The 23,687-nt window shown below is 38.7% G+C and overlaps 1 protein-coding gene across 6 annotated transcripts; it reads right to left on the reverse strand.

The window, feature by feature from the left end:
• Positions 1 to 244: 244 nt before the first annotated feature.
• Positions 245 to 15,206, reverse strand: LOC104092146 (uncharacterized). 6 transcript variants are annotated; one of them, XM_070197013.1, is made up of 6 exons: positions 15,085 to 15,206; positions 13,641 to 13,702; positions 12,350 to 12,417; positions 11,019 to 11,065; positions 4,668 to 4,751; positions 245 to 4,459 (listed from the first exon to the last, which is right to left on the reverse strand). In XM_070197013.1, exons 2-6 carry the CDS (start codon positions 13,646 to 13,648, stop codon positions 4,409 to 4,411), a joined length of 258 nt encoding a protein of 85 aa, XP_070053114.1. In that variant the 5' UTR covers positions 13,649 to 13,702; positions 15,085 to 15,206; the 3' UTR covers positions 245 to 4,408. The 6 variants fall into 6 exon arrangements, 4 of the variants coding, with proteins under 4 accessions (XP_070053114.1, XP_033510978.1, XP_070053113.1 ...); XM_033655087.2 differs by having other exon boundaries at positions 10,982 to 11,065; XM_070197012.1 differs by lacking the exon at positions 245 to 4,459 and adding an exon at positions 14,415 to 14,489 and having other exon boundaries at positions 4,492 to 4,751; positions 10,982 to 11,065.
• Positions 15,207 to 23,687: the final 8,481 nt, after the last annotated feature.

Here is a 23,687-nt window from a genome sequence, read left to right on the forward strand (position 1 = left end):
TCTCTTGAAATCGATGTACATAACAGACTATTTTGGCTCCCTATTTATAAAATAAAGAAAGCCGTTGCAACGCTTTTCTACAGCTGCTTGCAAGTTGTCTGCATGAACTGCTCGCAACTTGCATGTTTATCAAGAAACTGCTGTAAGTTATTTTATTGAGTTGTTTTTAACCTGCCTAAATCAATTACTTGCAGCATGCCTATTTTTATTTATTTATGGTAAGTAAAGATTTTATTTACCACATAATATTTACAAAACATAAGAAAAAGAGAACACACACTGGACATACAACCCCATGTGTGTAAGCTTCACTGCCCTTCCTTATCTATAAAAGAAAAGATCGTATCCAGATATATCAGTTAAGAACACGGATAGTAATCTAACTCTTGCAATCTTCTTGCTAATTTTTGCTTCATTCATCCTCTACAATGTATCTCTTGTACAATAGCTCTAATAAACTACGTTGCATTTCTACTCTTAGCTTGAAAGATCCTAAGGTTTTTCTCCTGCCATATATAATGGATGGATCCTGCTAGGCTCATTCTGTAGACTTCAGCTGTTGCATTTTTGCCCTATAATGTGTGGTTGCTCATTCTATCTCATGTTGCCAGTTCATAGGTTGTCGTCGTATGCCTTGCCACTACAATATTGCTCTCCAAACTTGTGCAGAGAAGGTACAATTGAAAATAAATGATCAATGTTCTTTAATGTGCTTCATATAAGGAATAACTCACATTATCTAGACATCCCCACTTTTCTAGCCTCTCCTTGGCAAGCAACCTGCCACATGTGGCCAAATACAGACTGAAAATATATTTTGGAGAAGCAACATTGTACATACTAACCTCCTCCAATTAACCTTCTCCTCTTAACTTCAGATAAATTTCCTTGATGGAGAACTTCTCAGTTCTTTGTATCTCATCCTCTGTCCAGCCAAATTCCTTATAGTATTTTTCTGGCTTCATAATCTTTTGTACTATCCATGAGGCTTGCTTTGGTTGTGCTCCCCACACTGTACCTTGCTTCCCATAATAAATATGAACCCACTGCACCAACATCTTATCTTTCTTCTTACACAAATTCCACAAGAGTTTACATATGGCTTCCTTGTTCTATGTGATCACATCAAGGATGTTAATCCCTCCCGCTGATCTAGGATAACATAGTTTGTCCTATGCAATCAATGTTTTTTGACAACTCAACACCTCTTATAGAGCACTTCTGATCATTTGAATTCTACCAGTATATGATAGGAACCTTGTAGTCCATGATTGAATTCTCCCTAACACCTTATCAATAAGAGGTTTGCATTGTGCTACTGATACTCTTTTAGTGCTAAGGGTTACCCCTAAGTATTTGATAGAGAGTGAGCTTGCGAGAAGCTTAGCAGGTGCAACATTTTTTGTTGAATGTCACTACTTACTCCTCCAAAATATATGGAACTTTTGTCTGCATTTGCTACCAAACCAGAAGCTTGAGAAAATTCCTGAAAGTGAGCATACATCAACTGGAGATAGTATCTCCTCTGCATAACAAAAGGAGATCATCAACAAAGCTTAATTGCACAATATTCATCTTAGTGTATTTTGGGTGATAGTTGAAGTTGAGGTTCTTCCTTAGTTGCTTTCGAAGCCTTGTGAGGTATTCCATTTCCAAAACAAATAAGAAAGATGAGAGGGGATCTCCTTATCTTAATATTTTCTTGGCTGGGAAAGGGACTGTTGGATGACCATTGAGTATTATGGAGTATGATACTGTCTTGATACATCTCATGATCCATCCAACAAATTTAGCTGGAAATTGTAGACATACTAAAATCTGCTCCTAGTAACCCCATTCTAATGAATCATATGCTCTATTCTTGTGTACTCTGAACATGCATCTTGGCGATAATCCCTTTCTACCATATCCTTTGACTAATTCATGGATAAAGATAATATTGTCGCTGATCAATCTACCAGGGATAAGAGTAGATTGATTTTTATCCACTAACCTGTCTATAGCTTTCTGCAACCTCTTAGTAAGAACCTTTGAGATTATCTTGTATAACAATGTACATTAAGATATAGGTATGTACTCTGTGATCTTTGAAGGATTAGCAACTTTCAGGATAAGAGTGACAGTAGTGCAATTGATAGCTCGGTACAAATTTACTTTGGAAAAAACTTCTTGCACTGCAGCAGTAACTTCATTTCCAATAACAGGACAAGCTTTCTTAAAGAACATGGCATCAAAGACATCACACCTAGGTTCTTTGTGATCACTGATATCTTTCAAGCCTTGATATATTTCCTCACTTATTATAAGGGCAATCAGCAGAAGCTGTTGTTTTCTATTCAAAACTGGGTCATCCCTCATGACATTTGGGTTAATTGCAGGTAATTGTTTTGCTGGAGAAGGAGTTTTACTAATAAACCGATATTCAAAATCATTCCATTGATCCTAATAGTTGCTTATAGAAACCCATCACCTCTTCTTCATTGGCCTCCTTCGTTTATAATACTCCCCCATTACTATTGATGAGACTCTTAATCTTATTTTAGGCATTTCTTTGTTTCAAGCTTGCAGAGAAATAGGCAGAATTAGTATCCCCAACTTCAACTATTGAACTCGAGATTTCTTTTTCAATATGCTCTCTTCTATGTTCACCCATTTTTCCAATTGTAATTTCATCTTTTTTTCAGCTTCAATCTTGTTTACAGATTGGCCTGGTTCTTCCATTTGTTCTTGTTGCTCTAAGAGTTGTTGCCTGCATTATTTTATCCTATTTCTCTCACCATCATACTCGGCTTTATTCAAGGCCTTCATTGCTTGTTTTACCTTTTTAAGTTTCATCTAGACTGTTTCCATAATATGATCTCCTGAATTTCCATTCCAAGCCACAACGAGTACTTCTAAGAAATCATTATGTTCAACCAATTGGTTCATAAACTTAAAAGGTTTAGGTCTTGGGTCCTCCTCAGCATCAAGCTTAATACTAAGGGGAAAGTGATCAGAACAAGTAGGCTTCATCACTAACACTTTTAAGTGAGGCATACTTGGCATCTATTTAGTGATGACTTGAGATCTATCCAGCTTACTATAAGTGTGCCCATTAGTCCATATGTGATTTCTTCTTATTGACTTTGTTTCAGGCATCCAGTATCTTCCATGAAGCTATTAAAGTTTTTGACTTCCCATTCTTGAACAAGGCTTCAAACTTCTCCATCATTATTAAAGCTTATTGTATTATAAACTCCTATTGATATTCATGGACCTTGATGTCCACTATGCCAGCTTCTCAACTCATTCCAAAGTGATCTCCTCTTTTCCACTGTGTATAGACCATACACAACTGTGAAAATAAATCCTATATTTAGAGATCTGATAGGAGTTGAGGTATGTATGCATTGACTGGATATTCCCAACAAGTTGTAGTCTACATCTTTACCATCCCATAATAGTAAAATTCTTCCTCTATTGCTATGTAAGTAATTAGCTTCCGAACACCATCCAGGAGCTATTTTATTCATAATCTGTACTATATTGCATTCTTTTACTTTATGTTCTAAAATATCCATCAAGCTAACTTTACTCTTCTTAATAAACAACTAATCTCCTTCTGCTTATACACTTTCTTTAGGCCCCGAATGTTCCAAGTAACTAATTTCATACTGGTATGAAAATTGTTTGGGTAGGCCTAGTTCCACTACATAACTACATTGTCCCCTTCCAGCTGCTTCACCTTGAGTTGCCATACCTGGTTCTGATTCATTCAATATGGTAAATCTATTGGCAGTACTGAGCATGTGTACATCTTGTATGCTTTTCTGGGGTCCTTTAGAAACTGATTTCTCTTTTACTTTTTGCCTTTCATCTCCCTTTTTTGGTGGTCTGTTAGTTCCCCTGATTTCTCCGCATAGTAGTTGTGGCTTTCTCCTGGTTCTAGTTGGTTGTGCTTCCTTCCCGATAACTATTAGCTTTTGTTTCCATTCTTGCTCCTGCTTCTGATTTTTAGTTCTTGGCTTTGGTGCTTATTGTTCATTAGGGATGCATTTATTCCCTATTTGCATGCATTTAAAGCAGAAAACTGGTACCCAGTCATAAATAATTGTCTGAGTAAATTCTCTTCCATTTGGATCAACTACTTTAATGGTTTTTAGAAATTTTCTTGTACCATCTACCTCAACTAGAACCCTTGCATATGAGATTCTATCAACTTTTGATGTACATGCATCTGCATACATCGGCACACCCAATCTACTACTGATCCTACTTAGCGATTATGCTTCCCAACAATTAAAAGGTAAGTTTGGGAACTTCACCCACACTGGAACAGTTTGGAGCACCTCCTTGTTGAAATCGAAGTCAGCATTCCATACATTCACAATAACAGGCTTGTTGTTCATCATGTGAGGTCCAAACTATATTACTTGTCACGACCCAAAATCCATCTCGTCTTTATAATATATAACCCAACCTGATAGGTAAGCCAGACAATAGTCAACATAATTCTAATGAAAATAATAAGAAATTAATAAGTGAAATAATTGAATTTCCATACAATAACCCAAGGATTGGTAGTACAAGTCACGAGCCGCTAAGACTTAGATTTATAAAGATGGTATGAAAATAAATACAACATCTGTTTGGAATATATATATAAACAAAAGACGAATCTATACTACCAAGGACAAGAGGTAGATACATCCGGAAAGCATATACATCTTCAATACCAACGCCCACGTACATAGTAGCATCAGCTCCAAGATCTGCACGCAAGGTGCAGAAGTGTAGTATGAATACAATCGACCCCATGTACTCAATAAGTAACAAACCTAACCTCAGACTAAAAGTAGTAACGTGATTGGAAGAAGGTCAGTGTCCAACATCAATAATCAATAACAACACGGGATATAATAATGCTAGTAATAGTAAATAACTCAGAAGATATCATGATCAGCTCGTTCACAAAATACGGGAAATTAGACATGCTTTACAAGTATAACAGTTAAGGCCCAAATATTTCTCTGAAATTACTAAAACATGAGTTTAACAAGGAAACTGTGATTTTCCAAACTTCCAACAACGGGCAGACAATGCATTACCATCTAGCATGAGAAAAGATACATCTCTATGCCTACATGTAATATATACTTGTCAATTCAATAACATCACAATGAAGCTATAAAGTACACTCACACTCAGCACACTCAAGGTGCCTGGCACAAATTCCCCTCACCATCACACACCAAACCATTTAGCACTGTACGGATACCTGACACAAATGCCCCTCAACAAGCACATATATATCACTGTGCTTGCGCTCACTGTAATATCAGACTCCGGGGGGGGGGAGGGGGAGATCCTGTCCCAACCACTAATCAATAATCAATATCACATAGCCCAGGCTTCCCTAAAACAGTACCACGTATATCAATGTGGGGCCTGGCGTACGCGTCACCTCAATATCAATAACACTTTGCCCAATACGGGTCCTCGACACAAGTGTCGCCTCACTATCACTCAACTCCGCTTTATGGCCCACATCAGTTATCAATCCACTCAAGTCTCCATTTGCCAACATCTCACAGAAGCATAATCAAATTATACAACATGGAATATCACAATGTGCCACAAATTCAGCTAAAACTCGTGCCACGTACAAGGACACCAATACATGTGAGAGAGCATACCAAAAGTACACAGATGTAGAGATATAACATATGGATACAACTATCATGATCGAACATAATGACTACGGCTAAGGCAAATAGCTCAATCTGGCAAAAATAGCCCTATCATGTCTCAAACAATTAAGCAGATAACCTATACATAATTTCTAGCATGAATAAAATCTCACATAGTCAAACAAATGGAGGAAACGTGATATCAAAAAAGCATAATTGCAAAGCAAGACATACAATAGCCTAAGAACTACCGAGATCATGAATACCCCTATGCGCACACACATGCCCGTCACCTAGCACACGTGTCACCCCTAACATATGTCAAATATCATAGTTCTTAGGGATAATTACCCGCAAATCCAACTTTAGATATATTACTTACCTCGAACAAGCCAAAACAATAATCTAGAAACACCATCCCGTGCGAATCAACCTCTAAGCGACTCAAAATTAGACAAAAGTAACTCAAAAACTTTAGATAATGTCATAGGAAACAAACCCAAATGATAATGGTCGAATCTTTAATCACATACTCAAAGTCAACCAAAACTTCAACCCGGGCCACAACCTGGAACCCGACAATACTTACAAATTCTGATAACCTATTCGAATACTAGTTCAACCATACTAATTTCATCCTATTCTGACTCCAAATTGATGTTCAAATCTCATATATTCACTTTAGAAAAGTTTTAACAAAAACCCTCAATTTCTCTTTTGGATTCATCAATCAAATGCCAAATTCAAAGATGGAATCATGTAAAATAATCAAATATGAGTCAAAAATACTTACCCTGATCCAAATCGTAAAAATCACCTCCAAAATCGCCCAAATCGGAGCTCCAAAACTTGAAATATGATAAAATGAGTAAAAACCCCGAATATGATATTTTATAAGCACTGCCCAGGTAAACACTTCGCGATCGCGAGACCAACTTCGCGATCGCGAAGCACAAACTTCACTGCCCACAGAAATACACTTCATGATTGTGACACATACCTCACGAACATAATACACAACTTTGCCAACCATTCACGAACGTTGCATCGACCTCGCGATCGCAAAGGAAACTCCACTAGCTCCCAGCTCCACAATGCGAACGCGGTACCATTGGCACAAACGCGAAAAAACTGTTTCAAACCTCTACGAACGCGCTCCACCTATCGCGTCCACGATGAATAAACCACGAGTGGCCCAAAATACATTTCGCGATTGTTGCTTTACCTTCGCGGCCGTGAAGAACACTAGAGGCATCAGAAATCAACAGAAAACTAGCAGTGCACTCATTATCCATCATGGTTCGAAACCACCCCGAAACACACCCGAGCCCTCGGGACCCTGTCCGAACATAACAATAAGTCCCAAAACATGACACAGACCTACTCGAGGCCTCTAATATCGCAAAATAATATAAAATCATGAATTGCACCTCAATTCAAGCTTAATGAACTATTTCGAATTTCCAAATTCTAAACTTACGTCGAACATGTCTAAACAACTCGGAATTACCTCAAATATTGCACACAATTTCCAAATGACATAACGAATATATTACAACTTCTGGAATAACAATCTGAACCCGATATCATCAAATTCAACTCCGGGTAAAACATACGGACTTTTCAAGCCTTTAAATTTCCAATTTTCACCGATTAGACCTCAAACCACATAACTAAATGCAAATGCTTAAAACGATCGGTCGGGTCATTACATTCTCCCCCACTTAAACATATGTTCATCCTCGAACATACCAAGAGTTATTCCAAAGCCATCAAATCACTGTGTATACTCATCATACACATACTCATGGATGATCCCATGTCACCTTAATCTATATAAGCCTGACAATACAACCTAACTGAAGATCCTCACTTGAACCTTTGTCCATAAACCTTAGAACCCAATCCATAACATCCGGAATTTATCATAAGACCCGAATATCGAATCTATACACCGTATAAGTCTGAACAAGTTGTATCAATCCATAACCATAACCCAAGATATACCCACATGATATACCGCATAACTCAGATACTCATCGTAATAACTTTCAACCATAATAGTTGCTCAACAACAAATCGGTACCGCGACATACCTCGAATCACATAAAAACCTCGTTCTGAACCTTCGTACACTGCCAATGATGAAAGAAACATGCAAAAACTCATAACCACTTATCAGATCAACAAGTCGTGGAGCTCTCTGCTCGACAAGAATTATAGCCAAATTCTAAGCTAACTAGTGACATTATTCTTCCAAACATACCTTAATCAAATCTGATATCACCCATTCCAGATTCAAAAATCTCATCTCATCTGTTACAAGCTGCTCGACCGACATGCCAGACCTATACTACCTCGATCCACATACCTTGCAATCCGTGCACCAAATCAGCAACAACTCGAATGTACCCAATGATGGAAATAGAATTAAGTGAGAGAACCGTCCCGCAAGCTCAACAGTTATCACCATAAAACGCAATGCGAAGGACCCATCTCACAGAGAAGAAACAAAACACACGAAATAAGACAAAAGGAACATATCCCAACAGAACTCCGTTGCAATGCGTGACCCAATCCAAACACTGGTCCATATGAAATACCTCGATCCATGATGCTCACAATCAATAACCATATGCATATCAACAATAAACATGTAAAGTGCATGACCAAAACCATGGAGGAACGGATAGAAAAATGTACCACAAACAGGAAGACGATAACCAAGGCGTAATCAACCATTCAACACCCCAAGCCATCTCACTCAATTTTTGCCGCAAGGCCTAAACAGAACCACATCATGTGTGTGAATAGAAAACAGTCTCCCAACCTATCGTAGCATAAAAAGTAACACATGGAACATATTAGACATGAACAAGATCTATTCTAACCGAATGACATACCCCTCAACAATAGCTGTGCTGAGTAAACAAAATTCGCCCCGATGTAGAATACACATCCTCATCTGCATCCATCATGTTGTCATATTAAAATAAGAGAACCCCATTATCAATTCAGAATAACAAAAAGGATAGTCACCTTGTCAGCCGAAAGCCCTCCACTATACCCCATTCAGGAGAAAAATGTACAATACGCAACATACCCCTCATGCATGTTGAAAACATCCGCCCAAGCCGTGATCAAAATCATCGAAAACTCGTCAAAACCCATTAGCACATAAATAAGCCATCAGAACTGAATACCTCTAACTCAACCAAGTCACGCAGGTTGCCAAACCCAAGAGTATTTCCATAAAACACCTGTAGAGTCTTACCACACCAAGGAACCAATCACTTTTCTTACTATGCTGACCCAAACCACTACCAAGCTAACCTATTTCTTTGAATTCTCTTTGACTTGCCTGCAAGTTAACACTTTTTCTTGTCAGTACACTACGATCCTTAACTGAAGCTCATCATAAGAGATCCTAGCATGAAACCACGTCATCATAAAGCCCATAAGCCACTGTATTCCCTCTTAAGCACCCAAAATACCATAACCGAGATACCTACTTTGAAGAGACCTTCTGTGAATTTGAAGTTGTTTCTTTAACCTCTCTGATACTAAAATGTAGAACCACTAATGATACAGAAATGTCGTAATTCTCGACACCTTTCAATGCAAATCTCAGATTTTAGCCATATACAAATTTGGAAATCCTAAAATACCACATATGAAGCTTGAACGCATTATAATCTTCTCGAGAGTCATCCACTCTACTCTAATTTCCAATGCACTACCAATACGAGTCGAACGACTTGTACTTTATTAACACATAAAGAAGTAACCCCACCTTTAAGCAACCGAGCGAATCCCTAATCCTTCCACACCACATCCACCTCAAATAACAAACCTCAATCACTTCAAGATTTCCATATATCCATAAAGTGTATTACATCATGCATCTAGAAATTTCCTTACTCGAGTCATCCTCGAAATCCACCTCTTCAAGTCATAACTGTTCCACAAGTGTGCCTTAGACCCAAAATTGACATAACACCTGACCATGCAATATTAGCGTTGATAGCAGACTCCTCCACTTGGCTCAAAGCCATAAAACATAACATCCGATAACCCACAACTCATTTACTCCGTAACTGCCATAATCCCACACTGTAATTCAACTAAAACCTCCATAAGCTCATGTATCACTAACCATAAAATACCTCAAATCATCTGCTAAGCACACATACATTCTCGTGATAGTCGTGTGAACTCCCTCAAGCGATCCAACTCAAATTGTAGCACTTACACATCCCACTGGTAGAAAGAAAACTCTTCACAGAACCTCGTAAGAATCATACAACCTCGGAACATTATGCAGGAGATAACCCACATGCTTAGCCTCAAACCGGCATCACTCGATGACCCTATCATGGTCACAACCACAATGCGATCAGTTAATCCTTCTGAGTCTAAATTCATCAACAAGACATAAGAGTTTACTTTATTCCACAAATGAGTAACTAAAAGATCCCTAACATACTCATAACCCAAGACTGCACAACACACCAAGACAAAAATCAAGTACATATAGTCCTTTTACATCACAAGCAAAATTCTTCTCGTCACATCCAAACCATCTAAGCACATTTTGCAGTTGCATAATACTCATCATATATCTATCTAACCACTCACTGAGACATCAATCCCACTCTTAGGGACATTAACAGACATATAATTCCAAAATCACAACATACTCACACGATCGAAACCACCGAACCCAAGCTGTGGTCAGAACCTGGCCTCAAGTCCTCCAGACTGGCCTATCTCCACAACACCAAGAATATATCTCGCACCTCATCTATGACATTACAAGCCATCGATGCACCGCTGATACTGAGTTCTCAAAATAACATACGAACAAATGGAAGAAATTTAAAGAGATACGCTTCAAGCTGAATCAATGTCGCACGATAAGGAAAGAAAGATAAGAATTCCTACATGCCCCATAGCCTCTCGAAGATAGGTATGGACATCATCATACTGATCCGCAAGACTCTACTAGACACTTGCTCATGACTTATAGAACCTATGAACCTATGGCTTTGATACCAACTTGTCACGACCCAAAATCTACCTAGTCATGATGGCACCTAACCCAACCCGATATGTAAGCCAAATAATAGTCAATACAATTCTAATAAAAATAATAAGAAATTAATTAGAGAAATAATTAAATTTTCATGCAATAACCCAAGGAGTGGTAGTACAAGTCATGAGCCGCTAAAATTTAGATTTATAAAGCTGGTATGAAAATAAATATAACATATGTTTGGAATATGCATAAACCGAAGGCGAATTTAAACTACCAATGACAAGTGGTATGAATATCCGGAAAGAATGTACATTTTCAATGCTAGCTCCCACATACATAGCAGCATCAACTCCAAGATCTGCATGTAAGGTGCAAAAGTGTTGTATGAAAATAACCGACCAAATGTACTCAATAAGTAACAAAACCTCAGGCTGAAAGTAGTAATGATCTTGGAAGAAGGTCAGTGTCCAACATCAATAATCAATAACAACACAGGATATAATAATGCAGTAACAGTAAATAACTCAGAAGATATCATGATCAGCTTTTTCACAAAATACGGAAAATTAGACATGCTTTACAAGTACAGCAATTAAAGCCCAAATCTTTCTCCAAAATCACTAAAACAAGAGTTTAACAAGGAAACTGTGATTTTCCAAACTTCCAACAACGGGTAGACAATTCATTACCATCTAGCATGAGGAAAGATACATCTATATGCCTACATGTCAAGTCAATAACATCATAGTGAAGCTATCAAATACACTCACACTCAGCACACTCAAGGTGTCTTGTACAAATGTCCATCACCATCAAACACACAACCACTTAGCACTATACGGATGCCTAGCATAAATGCCCCTCACTAAAGCACATATATATCATAGTGTCTGCGCTCACTGTAATATCAAACTTCGGAGGAGCAGATCCTGGCCCAAGCGCTAATCAATAATCAATATCACGTAGCCCAGCATGGGGCCTGGTGCACGCGTCACTCGAAAACAATACCACTTAACCCAATGCGAGGCCTGATGTACGCATCACCTCAATGTCAATAACATTGAGCCCAATACGGGGCCCCGACGTAAGCGTCGCCTCACTATCACTCACCACGGCTCAATGGCCCATATCAGTCATCAATCCGCTCAAGTCTCCATTTGCCAATATCTCATAAAAGCATAATCCAATTATACAACATATGCTATCAGAATGTGCCACAAATTTAGCTCAAACTCGTTTCATGTACAAGGACAACAATAACATATGAGACAATATACCAAAGGTGCACAAAGGCAGATATATAACATGTGGATACAACTATCATGACTGGAAAAAAGAACTACGGCTAAGACAAATAGCTCAACATGGCAAAAATAACCCTATCAAACAATTAAGCAATAACCTAGACATGATTTCTAGCATGAATAATATCTCACGTAGTCATACAAATGGAGGAAACATGATATCATACAAGCATGATAGCAAAACAAGACAAATAATAGCCTAAGAATTACTCGGATCATGAATACCCGGTGCAGTCATACACGCCCGTCACCTAGCACATGTGTCCCCTAACACATGTCAAATATCATAGTTCTGAGGGATAATTACCCTCAAATCCAAGTTTAGATATGTTACTTACCTAGAACAAGCCAAAACAATACTCTAGAAAAGCCATCCCGCACAAATCGACCTTCAAATGGCTCGAAACTAGCCAAAAAACAACTTAGAAACATCAGAATCGCCATAGGAAACAAAATCAAATGATAAAGGTCGAATCTTTAATCAAATACTCAAAGTCAACCAAAAGTCAACCCAGGCCCGCACTTCGGAACCCGATAAAACTCACAAATTCTGACAACCCATTCGAATATGATTCTAACCATATTAATTTTATCCAATTCTGACTCCGAGTCGACGTTCAAATTTCAAATGTTTACTTTAGAAAAGTTTTGACAAAACCCCCAAATTTCTCTTTTAGATTCATTAATCAAATGCCAAAATCAAAGATGGAATCATGTAAAATAATCAAATCCGAGTAAAAAACACTTATCCCAATCCATATCGTAAACATACCCTCCAAATTTCCCAAATTCGACCTTCCAAACTCAAAATGTGATAAAATGAGTAAAATCCCCGAATATGATATCTCATAAGCAATACTCAGGTAAACACTTCGCGATCGCGGGATCAGCTTTGTAATCGCGAAGCACAAACTACACTACCCACAGAAATACACTTGTGTTTGCGGCACATACCTTGTGAACGCAATGCACAACGATGCCAACCCTTCACGAACACGGCATCGACCTCTCGATCGCGAAGGTAACTCTACTAACTGCCAGCTCCACAATGCGGACGTGGTATCATTGGCGCAAATTCGCAGAACAACCATTTCGAACCTCTGCGAATGCGGTCTACCCGTTTCATACACGATGAATAAACCACAAGTGGCCCAATATACACTTCGCGATTGCGGCTTTACCTTCGCGATTGCGAAGAACACCAGAGGCATTAGGGATCAGCAGAAAACCAACAATGCACTCATCATCCATCATGGTCCGAAATGTCACGTTCCAAACTACCCCTTAGACGTGACTGTCACCCAGCTAACACCACCTGCCAGGCAAACCCCTTTCTCTAACGTGTAACCATTTACACAAACACTGAGAGAAAAAGTGCAGGCCTAAAGGTATTATTAATAATTAAAGAGGAAATGATTATCACCCAATACCTTAGTCAATTGATAGAAAAACCAACAATTACTCAAATAATAAAACTCTAGCCCAAATCCCAAACTAAGACCATGGAGCATATAACAGAGTAATATGAGTTTTACTGACGGCTATGCAAATCCAAAAGAAAAAGGAAATAACTAACACGAATTAGATAAAGCAGAAACGAAAGCCTCCACGAACAATGTGATGGCTCACCTCAGCATAGGATCCACTCGAATAGACTTGCCAGCCACTTGCTCTATCTCCCGCAATGGTATCTGCATAAAGATGTAGGTAAGGAGTGAGTTATACGTAAATATAACCCAGTAAGATTCTCGACCCGTCACTTGAAATACATACAAACACACCACAATAAGAATGATATAATAAATACGATAATTATACAATAACATAATATATATATGTATCAACAGAGTTAATAAGAATTAACCAACAAGAGTACACACTAAGGACTTATGGTAATTGCAGTGAAAGAAATTAACCAACACATCTACGAGTCCATAACGACACCACAATGCCTAAAATATGTAATGGAGCATACACAATGCTTACTGAAGCATACATTATGCCCCAAATATATCAAGAAGCATACACAATGCTCGGGTGATGTACAAAGGCATACACAATGCCCCAACATCATGGCTCACAGCCGTATCAAACTCAACTCCATGGCTCACAGCTGTATCAAACTATCAAACTCAACATCATGGCTCACAGCCGTTTCAAACGCAACACCATGGCTCACAGCCATATCAAACTCAACATCATGGCTCACAGCCATATTACGCCATCAAACAACTTATAAAATAATTTTTTTCCCTATATTTTTCATAAAATAATATATTTGCGGCTAGTCTAAGACTACCGATTCTGCCAAGCGCATGTTATTCCCAATACATGGACCAGACAGAGAAAACACATTTTCAAAACGGATTTTAGAAAAGCAAACATCAAAGCTTAAAGTCTTACTTATCTCGCTAACGGGAAGTTCCCCAACCTTGCAACGTCTAGAACACCAACCAAACGGCCTCCAATGGGCTCAATCTATTCAAAATATTGAATAACATGTCCTAATTAGTCTAGGTGCATGATTTCCATAATCTTAGGGCAAATTAAAATCAGAGTCAACCCTTGGTCCAATTAATAACAACGAGTACGCAGTTATATGTTAACCAAATAGCCGAAACAGTGCCACTGTGCATTATACCAAAGATATCATCTAACATTTAATCTATTCATTATCACGTTATTACTATTGGACATTATACCTCCTAAGTTTCCTTTCTTAAATATGGTAGTACGAATTCCATGTAGTAGTTTCAGATTATTTTACAAACAGATTTTCAAAAGACAGTGATGGAGACTTCGTTCAACTTTCCAATTCCATATCTCATCTTTACCAATTATCAGTCATCATATAATCATTAGGTAATCATTATTCTCAATTGAAGACAACAAAAATTCAAACTATGTAATAGTAGAAACCAAAACCAGTACAGAAGGTCTTCTCTTCATAACATTGTACACATAAACCTATAATTAATTTAATTTGTCTCCCCCTAATCATTGGTTCATATAATTATTACAAACTAAATTATGTGCAAAACTAATTTCGCGTACTACTGTGAGGGATAAATACCTGAGTTTGATTGCCTCCCAACTTTTCTTCTCCAACTTGATCGCCGCTTACCAGAACTCCGTTTCCCTTTGTTCTAATGTTCTTCTATTTTTTTATCTCTCTAATTATTTATTAAGACCTAAATTAATGCTTTTCCTACAACTTATGTCTTTGTACATGGGCCAATAAGAAAAATATATGGGTTTAGCCCATTTCTTTACCATTATTTATTGGGAAAAATACCAGCTATGTCCATTTATAAGTAACTTATTATAAAAATTGGCAAATTCATAAAATATTACTTATATAATTAACCAATTAGCTATTTGTAGCCAAAAAAGTCAAAATTTTACTTTCTTTTGAGTGGCTGTTATTAGAATATATTGGATACATCTTAAAGAGTTTGAGTCTCAGTTTTGGGATGATTTGATGGAGTTTTGAGGTAGTTTGAATTGAAAATTCAAAGTAGAAGATGAGCATGAAAAAATGATGTGTATCACATTGTGTATCACTTATCATATATGTATCATATTTGTATCAAATGTGTATCACATGTATATCCATGTATACCTGCGTGTGAGATACATGCGTGATACATGTGTCGCATAAGAACTTTTTGAATTCGATTTTAACTACGAATTTTGATGCCAATTCAGTCCAAATCACCTCTAATCTTCCTCAAATTTTGTATATTAACTCATCTATATGTTTTTAATGAATCTCAACCATACACATTGAAAAAAGTCCTTTTTGTTTAGATTTTTGGAATCTTATATATATATATATATATATATATATATATATATATATATATATATATATATATATATATATATATATTGTATTTCATCACCTTATTTGCTACCTCGTCCATGAAATTTCCTTTCCGTCTTGCATCTAATGTTGCTAATTACACTTAAAAATATGGAAGAAGATCTTTGTGTGTGATTCTGTGAGAGAAAGAACCTTATTTCTTTGGTTTTTTAATTTTTATATGTGGTTGACTAGTTTTGGTAAGTGTATGATTAATAGCTAGATATTGGTAAGTTGAGACTTTTTTGGGGATATTTTTGTAAGATTCCTTATTTATTGACTGAGTTATTTTATTATCCCACTTAATATGTGTAATAGTTAATTAGGTTCACTAACAATTTAATAATTTTAAAACTCTTGAGTTAATCAGTATATATAAAATTTTCGGTTATTACACGAAACCAATGCGAAACACACCCGAACCCCCTCTGAACATACCAACAACTCCCAAAATATAACAAGGACCTACTCAAGGCCTCAAATCTCGCAAAATAACATCAAAACCACGAATCGCACCTCAATTCAAGCTTAATGAACTATTTCGAGTTTCCAAATTCCAAACTTACACCAAACACGGCTAAACAACTCGGAATCACCTCAAATTTTGCACATAAGTTCCAAATTACATAAAGAACATATTCCAACTTTTGTAATAGTAATCCGAACCCGATATCATCAAAGTCAACTCCCGGTCAAACTTATGAACTTTTCAAACCTTCCAATTTCTAATCTTCGCCGATTAGAGCCAAAACCTTCTAGAAACATCCATATGGAAATCTGGGAATACGACCAAGTTCAAAATCTCCATCCGGACCTAGCGGAACCATAAAAATTCCGATCCGAGGTCAAATAAAAAAAGTCAAACTTGATCAACTCTTCCAACTTAAAGCTTCCTAGTTAAGAATCATTCTTCCAAATAAATTCTGAACCACTCGAGAACCAAAACCGGCGATACAAGCAAGTCATAGTATACCATTTGAGTCTATTCATGAACTCAAACCACCGAACTGAATGCAAATACTCAAAATAATCGGTCAGGTCATTGCAGTACCTCATCCCGATCATCTATACTATTGAATTTGGCAATAAAGTGCCAATCATTATGGAAGTATACCTTAGGCTTTGCTGCAAAATTCCATTGTGAAGTGATGAACCTTTCCATAGCTGTAGTAGTAGGCGATTCCCCCACCACGTATAAAATTACAGCTTGCCTCCATTTCTGTGTCTCTTGTTCGATCTCCTCTTTGCAGAATTTAACTATTCCCTCCCTACTTCTAATTGTTGGTGTGATGAAGCTCAAGGGCATTCCCTTTGCTTCTAGCATGTTCCCAGCAAATAAGTTTGCACACTTCTTCTTCCATCTCGCCTCCGTATTGATCTGATTCGGTTGGTGAATGATGGTCTCTTCCATTACAATCCCATTTTCACTTGTCTTAGGGTTTGCATTTCTCAATAAATTTCTACCAACTCTATGCCTCCCCGAAGATCATCTTTCTCGAGCCATCAGTATTCGAAACACCGATTCGATCTTGAAACCGCTACACACTGCCATTTCTGACAACCGCTTCTTAGACACTATTTCACCATACCCTGCCCCGAAGAAAAATCAAAGAAGACCATAACACTGGCGAACCTTAATGCATTCAAACAAGGATGACGACAATACATCACAAATGAAAATTCCACCATGCTCGAAAATATCAGGCCTCGTTAATCCATCAACCAAAGCCTGAACGTCCATAGTCCGATTGCCTTTCCTCCGCTGGAATTAAATGCCGAACCTCTAAACCATGAATCGAGAAATCCTCCTTTTGAGTCATTCACTTCCGCAATCCATAAATAAGCACCCTACTATTTACATCAACGCTGCGCGATAACCACTCATGAACATCATAACAATCCGTGCATAGCCTCAAAACCATAGGCAATACCAATATAGGGCTGAAACGACAGAATACCTTTTCATAGGATGACTACAATAGCTCGCTCGAATACGCAGGAAGATACATCATACGCTACATCTGTAGTACCACTGCAACTTTTCGATGCCCCATTGAGCTCAACATCGTTTAAGAGTGAGTAGGAAGGAAATGAAGGCAAAAGCCTCGATGGAATCAAATCGCACGACGAGGAATCAAGAAGGGAAGTTCTCCTAACAGCCCTGTAACCTTCGAAGATAAGTACATGTCTCTGTACCGATCCGCAAGACTCTACTAGACTTGCTCATGACTCGTGAGACACAAGTGAACCTAGAGCTATGATACTAAGGTGTCACGACCCAAAATCCCCTAAAGGTCGTGATGGCGCCCAACGTCGCCGTCAGACAAGCCAACGGTGAATTATCGACTTAATTACTCATTTTAATATTTCTGAAGTCATAAATCCCATTAAATAAATAAAATAAACATCGGGTACTCATAGGAGCCCGTGAATTCTCTTTATAAATTTATGTGTAAAGTATAAATTACAAGGTAAAATGATATTAACTACGTGAACTACAATAATGAACACCTAGTAGGAACCCCCAAAACCTAGTGTCACAAGTGCATGAGCATCGACCGAGAAATATAATAAAATACAACATATGTCTGGAATACAAGTTAGACAGGAGAATGTAAAGAACTCTGATGGAGACTCTGTATGATGCGGATCGTAACATGGAATACAGCTCACTATAAAGTCCCCGCAATAGATGCGCCTGTACGCCCAAAAGACCACCAACAATATATATATATAAATCAACGCATACCCAGTAAGTATCTAGCCTAACCTCGGAGAAGTAGTGACGAGGGGTCGACATCGACACTTACTAGTGGTCCAATAAATCAAGTATAATAGAAAACAAACAAGTGTGAGGCATGGTAAAAATAGTGTAAACAAATTTAAGCACGTGGTACGATCCTCCTCTGAACGGTAAATGCAAGCCCTAAATTATCGACCACCTCCTCAACCGGAGTATATATGGAAAATGGTCCCCGCCAGATAGATCTTTACAACTAAAATCAGGAAAACTCACGGATACGATGGCTTCTTGCCAAATATTACACACGATGTTGTCAAGGCGAACGGCCCGATCCCATAAGAGTATTTATAGAAATGCCGAGGCGTACGACCCGATCCCATAATAATGTGTGCACTGCTGAGGGTCGAACGACACAAACCATAGATGCATCTATTTTACTACCGAGGCGAACGACCCGCTCCCATGAGAATATGATACTTTAACAGGTCCTTGACCCCACTCAAGAAGATACCTATGAGTTATGAAATTTTAAGAAGCTTTTCAATGAAAACGCACAACGCGAGAGAAATTCGCAAGGGAGACACAATTGTTCTGCGACTAATCAAGTAGCTCGTCAAATCTCTTACAATAGCGAGTCCATCACCCTATGCAAGACTAGTCTCAAGTCATAATGCGAAATAAAGGAATTAGACGAGGAAAGATAACTCAAATAGTACAATTATAGCATGGCGTGAACCTAAGTCTACCCGGACATAATCAGGAATTCTAGCATACGCACGGACACCCGTCACCTCATACGTGCATAGCTATCACAACATCTAGCACATAAGAATATAATACCTACGGGGTAAATTCTCCCTTATTGGGTTAGACAAGAGACTTACCTCGCTCCGAAGTTCCATAACCGGCTCCAATGCCACTCTAACTCTTCAATTCAAAGACAAACGATCCGAAACTAGTCAAATAATGTGCAAATCAATCAAAATATACTCCAATGCTTATAATTACTCAATTTACAACAATCCCCAACTCCGCTCGAAAAGTCAATAAAGACAACCCTTGTGCCCATTTGCCCGAATTCTGAAAATTTTCGAAGATAAACTTTACTCATAACGCCACGAACTCATATATATAATTTATCCTAACTTCCATGTCCAATTTCGTGGTGAAAATCAAAAAATACCAATTTCTAGGTTTTCTACCAAAATTCCAAATTTCTATTAATTTCCATGTTTAAATCCATATATAAACCATGTATTTAACTCATAATATGAGGGAATTACTTACCCTGACATGGACGATGAAAATCTTCCCTCCAAGAGCTCCAAAAATGGCCCAACCAAATGAAAATGTGAGAGAAATGGGCTAAGTCTCGGATTAAAAGCACCCCACTGCCCAGCGACTTTCGCACCAGCGGACCATTAGCCGCACCTGCGGACAAATCCATCGCAGGTGCGGTTCTCCTAAATCCCAGGCAAATCCGCTCATGCGGACCAAATTCTGCTCCTCTACGACCGTTTCTGCATTTTAACCTTCGCTCCTGCGTACTCGCATATGCGGAACCCTTCCGCTTCTGCGACTTCAGTCTTGCCCAGCTCCTTTCGCTTCTGCGATCACTGCTCCGCATGTGCGACTTCACAGGTGCGGAATGTTCCTCACACCTGCGCCCCCACGTCCCTTCCACCAAAATCGCACCTGCGATGGCCCCCAAGGCACCTGCGTGACCGCACCCGCGACCACTTCCCATGCAGGTGCGATTGCACCAGATCTAAGCTGCCTCAGCACTTCTTCGAAGTCCAAACTCGATCCGTTTTCAATCCGATTCGCACTCCGGGGTCTCCGAAACCCCATCCAGCCATACCAACGTATCCCAAAATATGACACGAATTTAGTCGAAGCCTCAAATTACGCCAAACAACATCAAAACTACGAATCGACGATCAAAAACTTTATTTAAACTTTTAAACTTCGACGAACGCGTCCGAATCATACTAAAACAAATCGGAATGACGCCAAATTTTTTGTGTGCAAGTCACAAATCATGATGCGAACCTATTCCAAGGCACGAAACTTCAAACGGACATTGATAACACCAAAATTCATTTCAAATCAAACTCAAGAAATTCTTAAACTTCCAAAATGCCAACCTTCCATAATAGACGCCAAAATGCTCCCGGACTACCCTATATTGAACCCGAACATACGCCCAAGTTCGAAATCATCATTCGAACCTATTGGAACCTTCAAATCCCGATTTTGAGGTCGTTTACTCAAAAGTCAAACCTTAGTCAACTCTTCTAACTTAAAGCTTCCGAATTTAGAATTTTCCTTTCGAAGCCACTTCGAACTTCCCGAAATAAAATTTTGACTACAAGTACAAGTCATAATACCTGAAGTGAAGCTACACAAGGCCTCAAACCGTTGAACGACGCGCTAGAGCTCAAAACAATCGGTCGGGTCATTACATTCTCCCCCACTTAAACATACGTTTATTCTCGAATGTGCTAAGAACTGCTCTGGAGCTGCCCCAAAATCACTGTTCAATACCTTGTGCACCTACCCGTGCCACCACAACCCAGTCGAGCACATTAGCTCGAGCCATACTGAAGATCCTCCCTTTTTATCTAGTCAATAAGCCTTAGAACCAAATTCCAACCTCCGAATTTCTCAACAAGACCTTAATCTTAAATACGAACACCGTAACAATTACTACACACTCTACCAAAACATGATCATGCACCTATGCTGAAATCACACCATGCACCACATAAGTCCTTGGCCCATAATAACATCCTCCGACTACAATAGCTGAAATTTCACAAATCTGATGCCCGCAATACACCTCATAACGCATATAAGCTATGTTCCAACTCTCGCAACACTGCCGAGATGAAGGAGATGTGTAGAAACTCATGACCATATGCCGAATCAACAAATCATGGAGTCTCTTCTCCAGACAAGAACCATTACCTCATTCTGAACTGAATAACAATATTTGCTCTTTAACATACCCTACATAACTCTGATCGCACTGATCTCTGGTCCAATAATCTCGTCACTTCCGGATTACCTTAAAGCTTCCGAATTTAGAATTTTCCTTTCGAAGCCACTTCGAACTTCCCGAAATAAAATTTTGACTACACGTACAAGACGTAATACCTGAAATGAAGCTACTCAAGGTCTCAAGCTGTTAAACGACGCACTGGATCTCAAAACGACTGGTCGGGTCATTAAATTCTCCCCCACTTAAACATACGTTCATCCTCGAACGTGCTAAAAACTGCTCTGGAGCTACCCCAAAATCACTATTCAACACATTGTGCACCTACCCGTGCCACCACAACCCAGTTGAGCACATTAGCTCAATCCAGACTGAAGATCCTCCCCTTTTATCTAGTCAATAAGCCTTAGAACCAAATTCTAACCTCTGAATTTCTCTACAAGACCTGATTCTAACATACGAACACTGTATTAATTACTACACACTGTACCAAAACATGATCATGCACCTATGCTGAAACCACACCATGCACCACATAAGTCATTTGCCCATAATAACCTCCTCCAACCACAATAGCTGAAATTTCACGAATCTGATGCCCACAATATAACTCATAACGCATATAAGCTCTGTTCTAACTCTCGCAATATTGCCACGAGGAAAGAGATGTGTAAAAACTCTTGAGCACCTGCCGAATCAACAAATCATAGAGTCACTTCTCCGGACAAAAACCATTACCTCATTCTGAACTGAATAATGATATTTGCTCTTTAACATACCCTACGTAACTCCGATCACACTGATCTCAGGTCCAATAATATCATCACACCCAGTACAAGCTTCTCGGGACATAAGCCACCTCAACACCGTCTAAAATCTCATACGGCGCCATCAAAGTTCCAACAAGCTACAACTCAAATATGACCCATAAGGAATAACGAACTCTAGCAACGAACCATTCAGTCGGCATAATGAATAAAATGACTTAACTGATGTTATGGCTCTATTTCAGAGATAGGAAACAAAGTACACAAAATAAGTATAAGGAACCGTACTTAACACCTCACTGTTGCGGCATGCAACCTAATCTATTTGTGACGATGTTGCAGCGTGCAACCCGATCCAAACATGACATTGTTGCGTCGTGCAACCCGATCCGAATATGACATCGTTACGGCACTCAACACAATTCAGACAACATACCTGTGGCAGCGTACCACTAGATCTAAACAATATACCCATGGCGGCGCGCCACCCGATCCACACATAACAATCAATAAGGAAACAACCATCAAGTCAAAATGCTTATACTTACGAAATGCCCGAATATCGACCACAAGCACGCCAAGTGCATGATCCAATTCTGGGAGATGAACTTAGTCGAAGCCTCAAATTATGCCAAACAATATCAAAACTACAAATTCACGATCGAAAACTTTCTTTAAACTCTCAAACTTTTACACTTCGACGAACGCGTCCGAACATACTTAAACATCCTGAAATGACGCCAAATGTTTACGTGCAAGTCACAAATCACGATGCGAACCTATTCCAAGGCCTGGAACTTCAAACTGACATTGATAACACCAAAATTCATTTCAAATCAAACTCAAGAAATTCTTAAACTTCCAAAATAGCAAACTTCCATGATAGACGTCGAAATGCTCTCGGACCACCCGATACTCAATCCGAACATACGCTCAAGTTTGAAATAATCATACGAATCTATTGGAATCTTCAAATCCCGATTTTGAGGTCATTTACTCAAAATTCAAACCTTAGTCAACTCTTCCAACTTACAGCTTTCGAATTTAGAATTTTCCTTCCGAAACCACTCTGAACTTCCTAAAATTTAATTCCGACCACAAGTACAAGTCGTAATACCAGAAGTGAAGCTACTCAAGGCCTCAAACCATTGAATGATGCAGTAGCGCTCAAAACGACCGGTCGGGTCGTTACATTCTCTCCTACTTAAACATACGCTCGTCCTCGAACTTGCTAAGAACTACTCCGGAGCTGCCCTAAAATCACTGTTCAACACATTGTGCACCTACCCGTGCCACCACA

This window comes from Nicotiana tomentosiformis, chromosome 3, assembly GCF_000390325.3.
Source record: "Nicotiana tomentosiformis chromosome 3, ASM39032v3, whole genome shotgun sequence".
Lineage (NCBI taxonomy): Eukaryota > Viridiplantae > Streptophyta > Magnoliopsida > Solanales > Solanaceae > Nicotiana > Nicotiana tomentosiformis.

Bases quoted from the DNA above. Each gene is read 5' to 3' on its own strand.
- LOC104092146 (XM_033655086.2), bottom strand. The intron at 11,066-12,349 runs GTAAGTAACATA...CCTTACATGCAG, and splicing joins ATTGTTTTGGCTTGTTCTAG to ATCTTGGAGTTGATGCTGCT. The intron at 4,752-10,981 runs GTAGTTTAAATT...CCTTGCGTGCAG, and splicing joins ATTCATACCACTTGTCATTG to ATCTTGGAGCTGATGCTACT.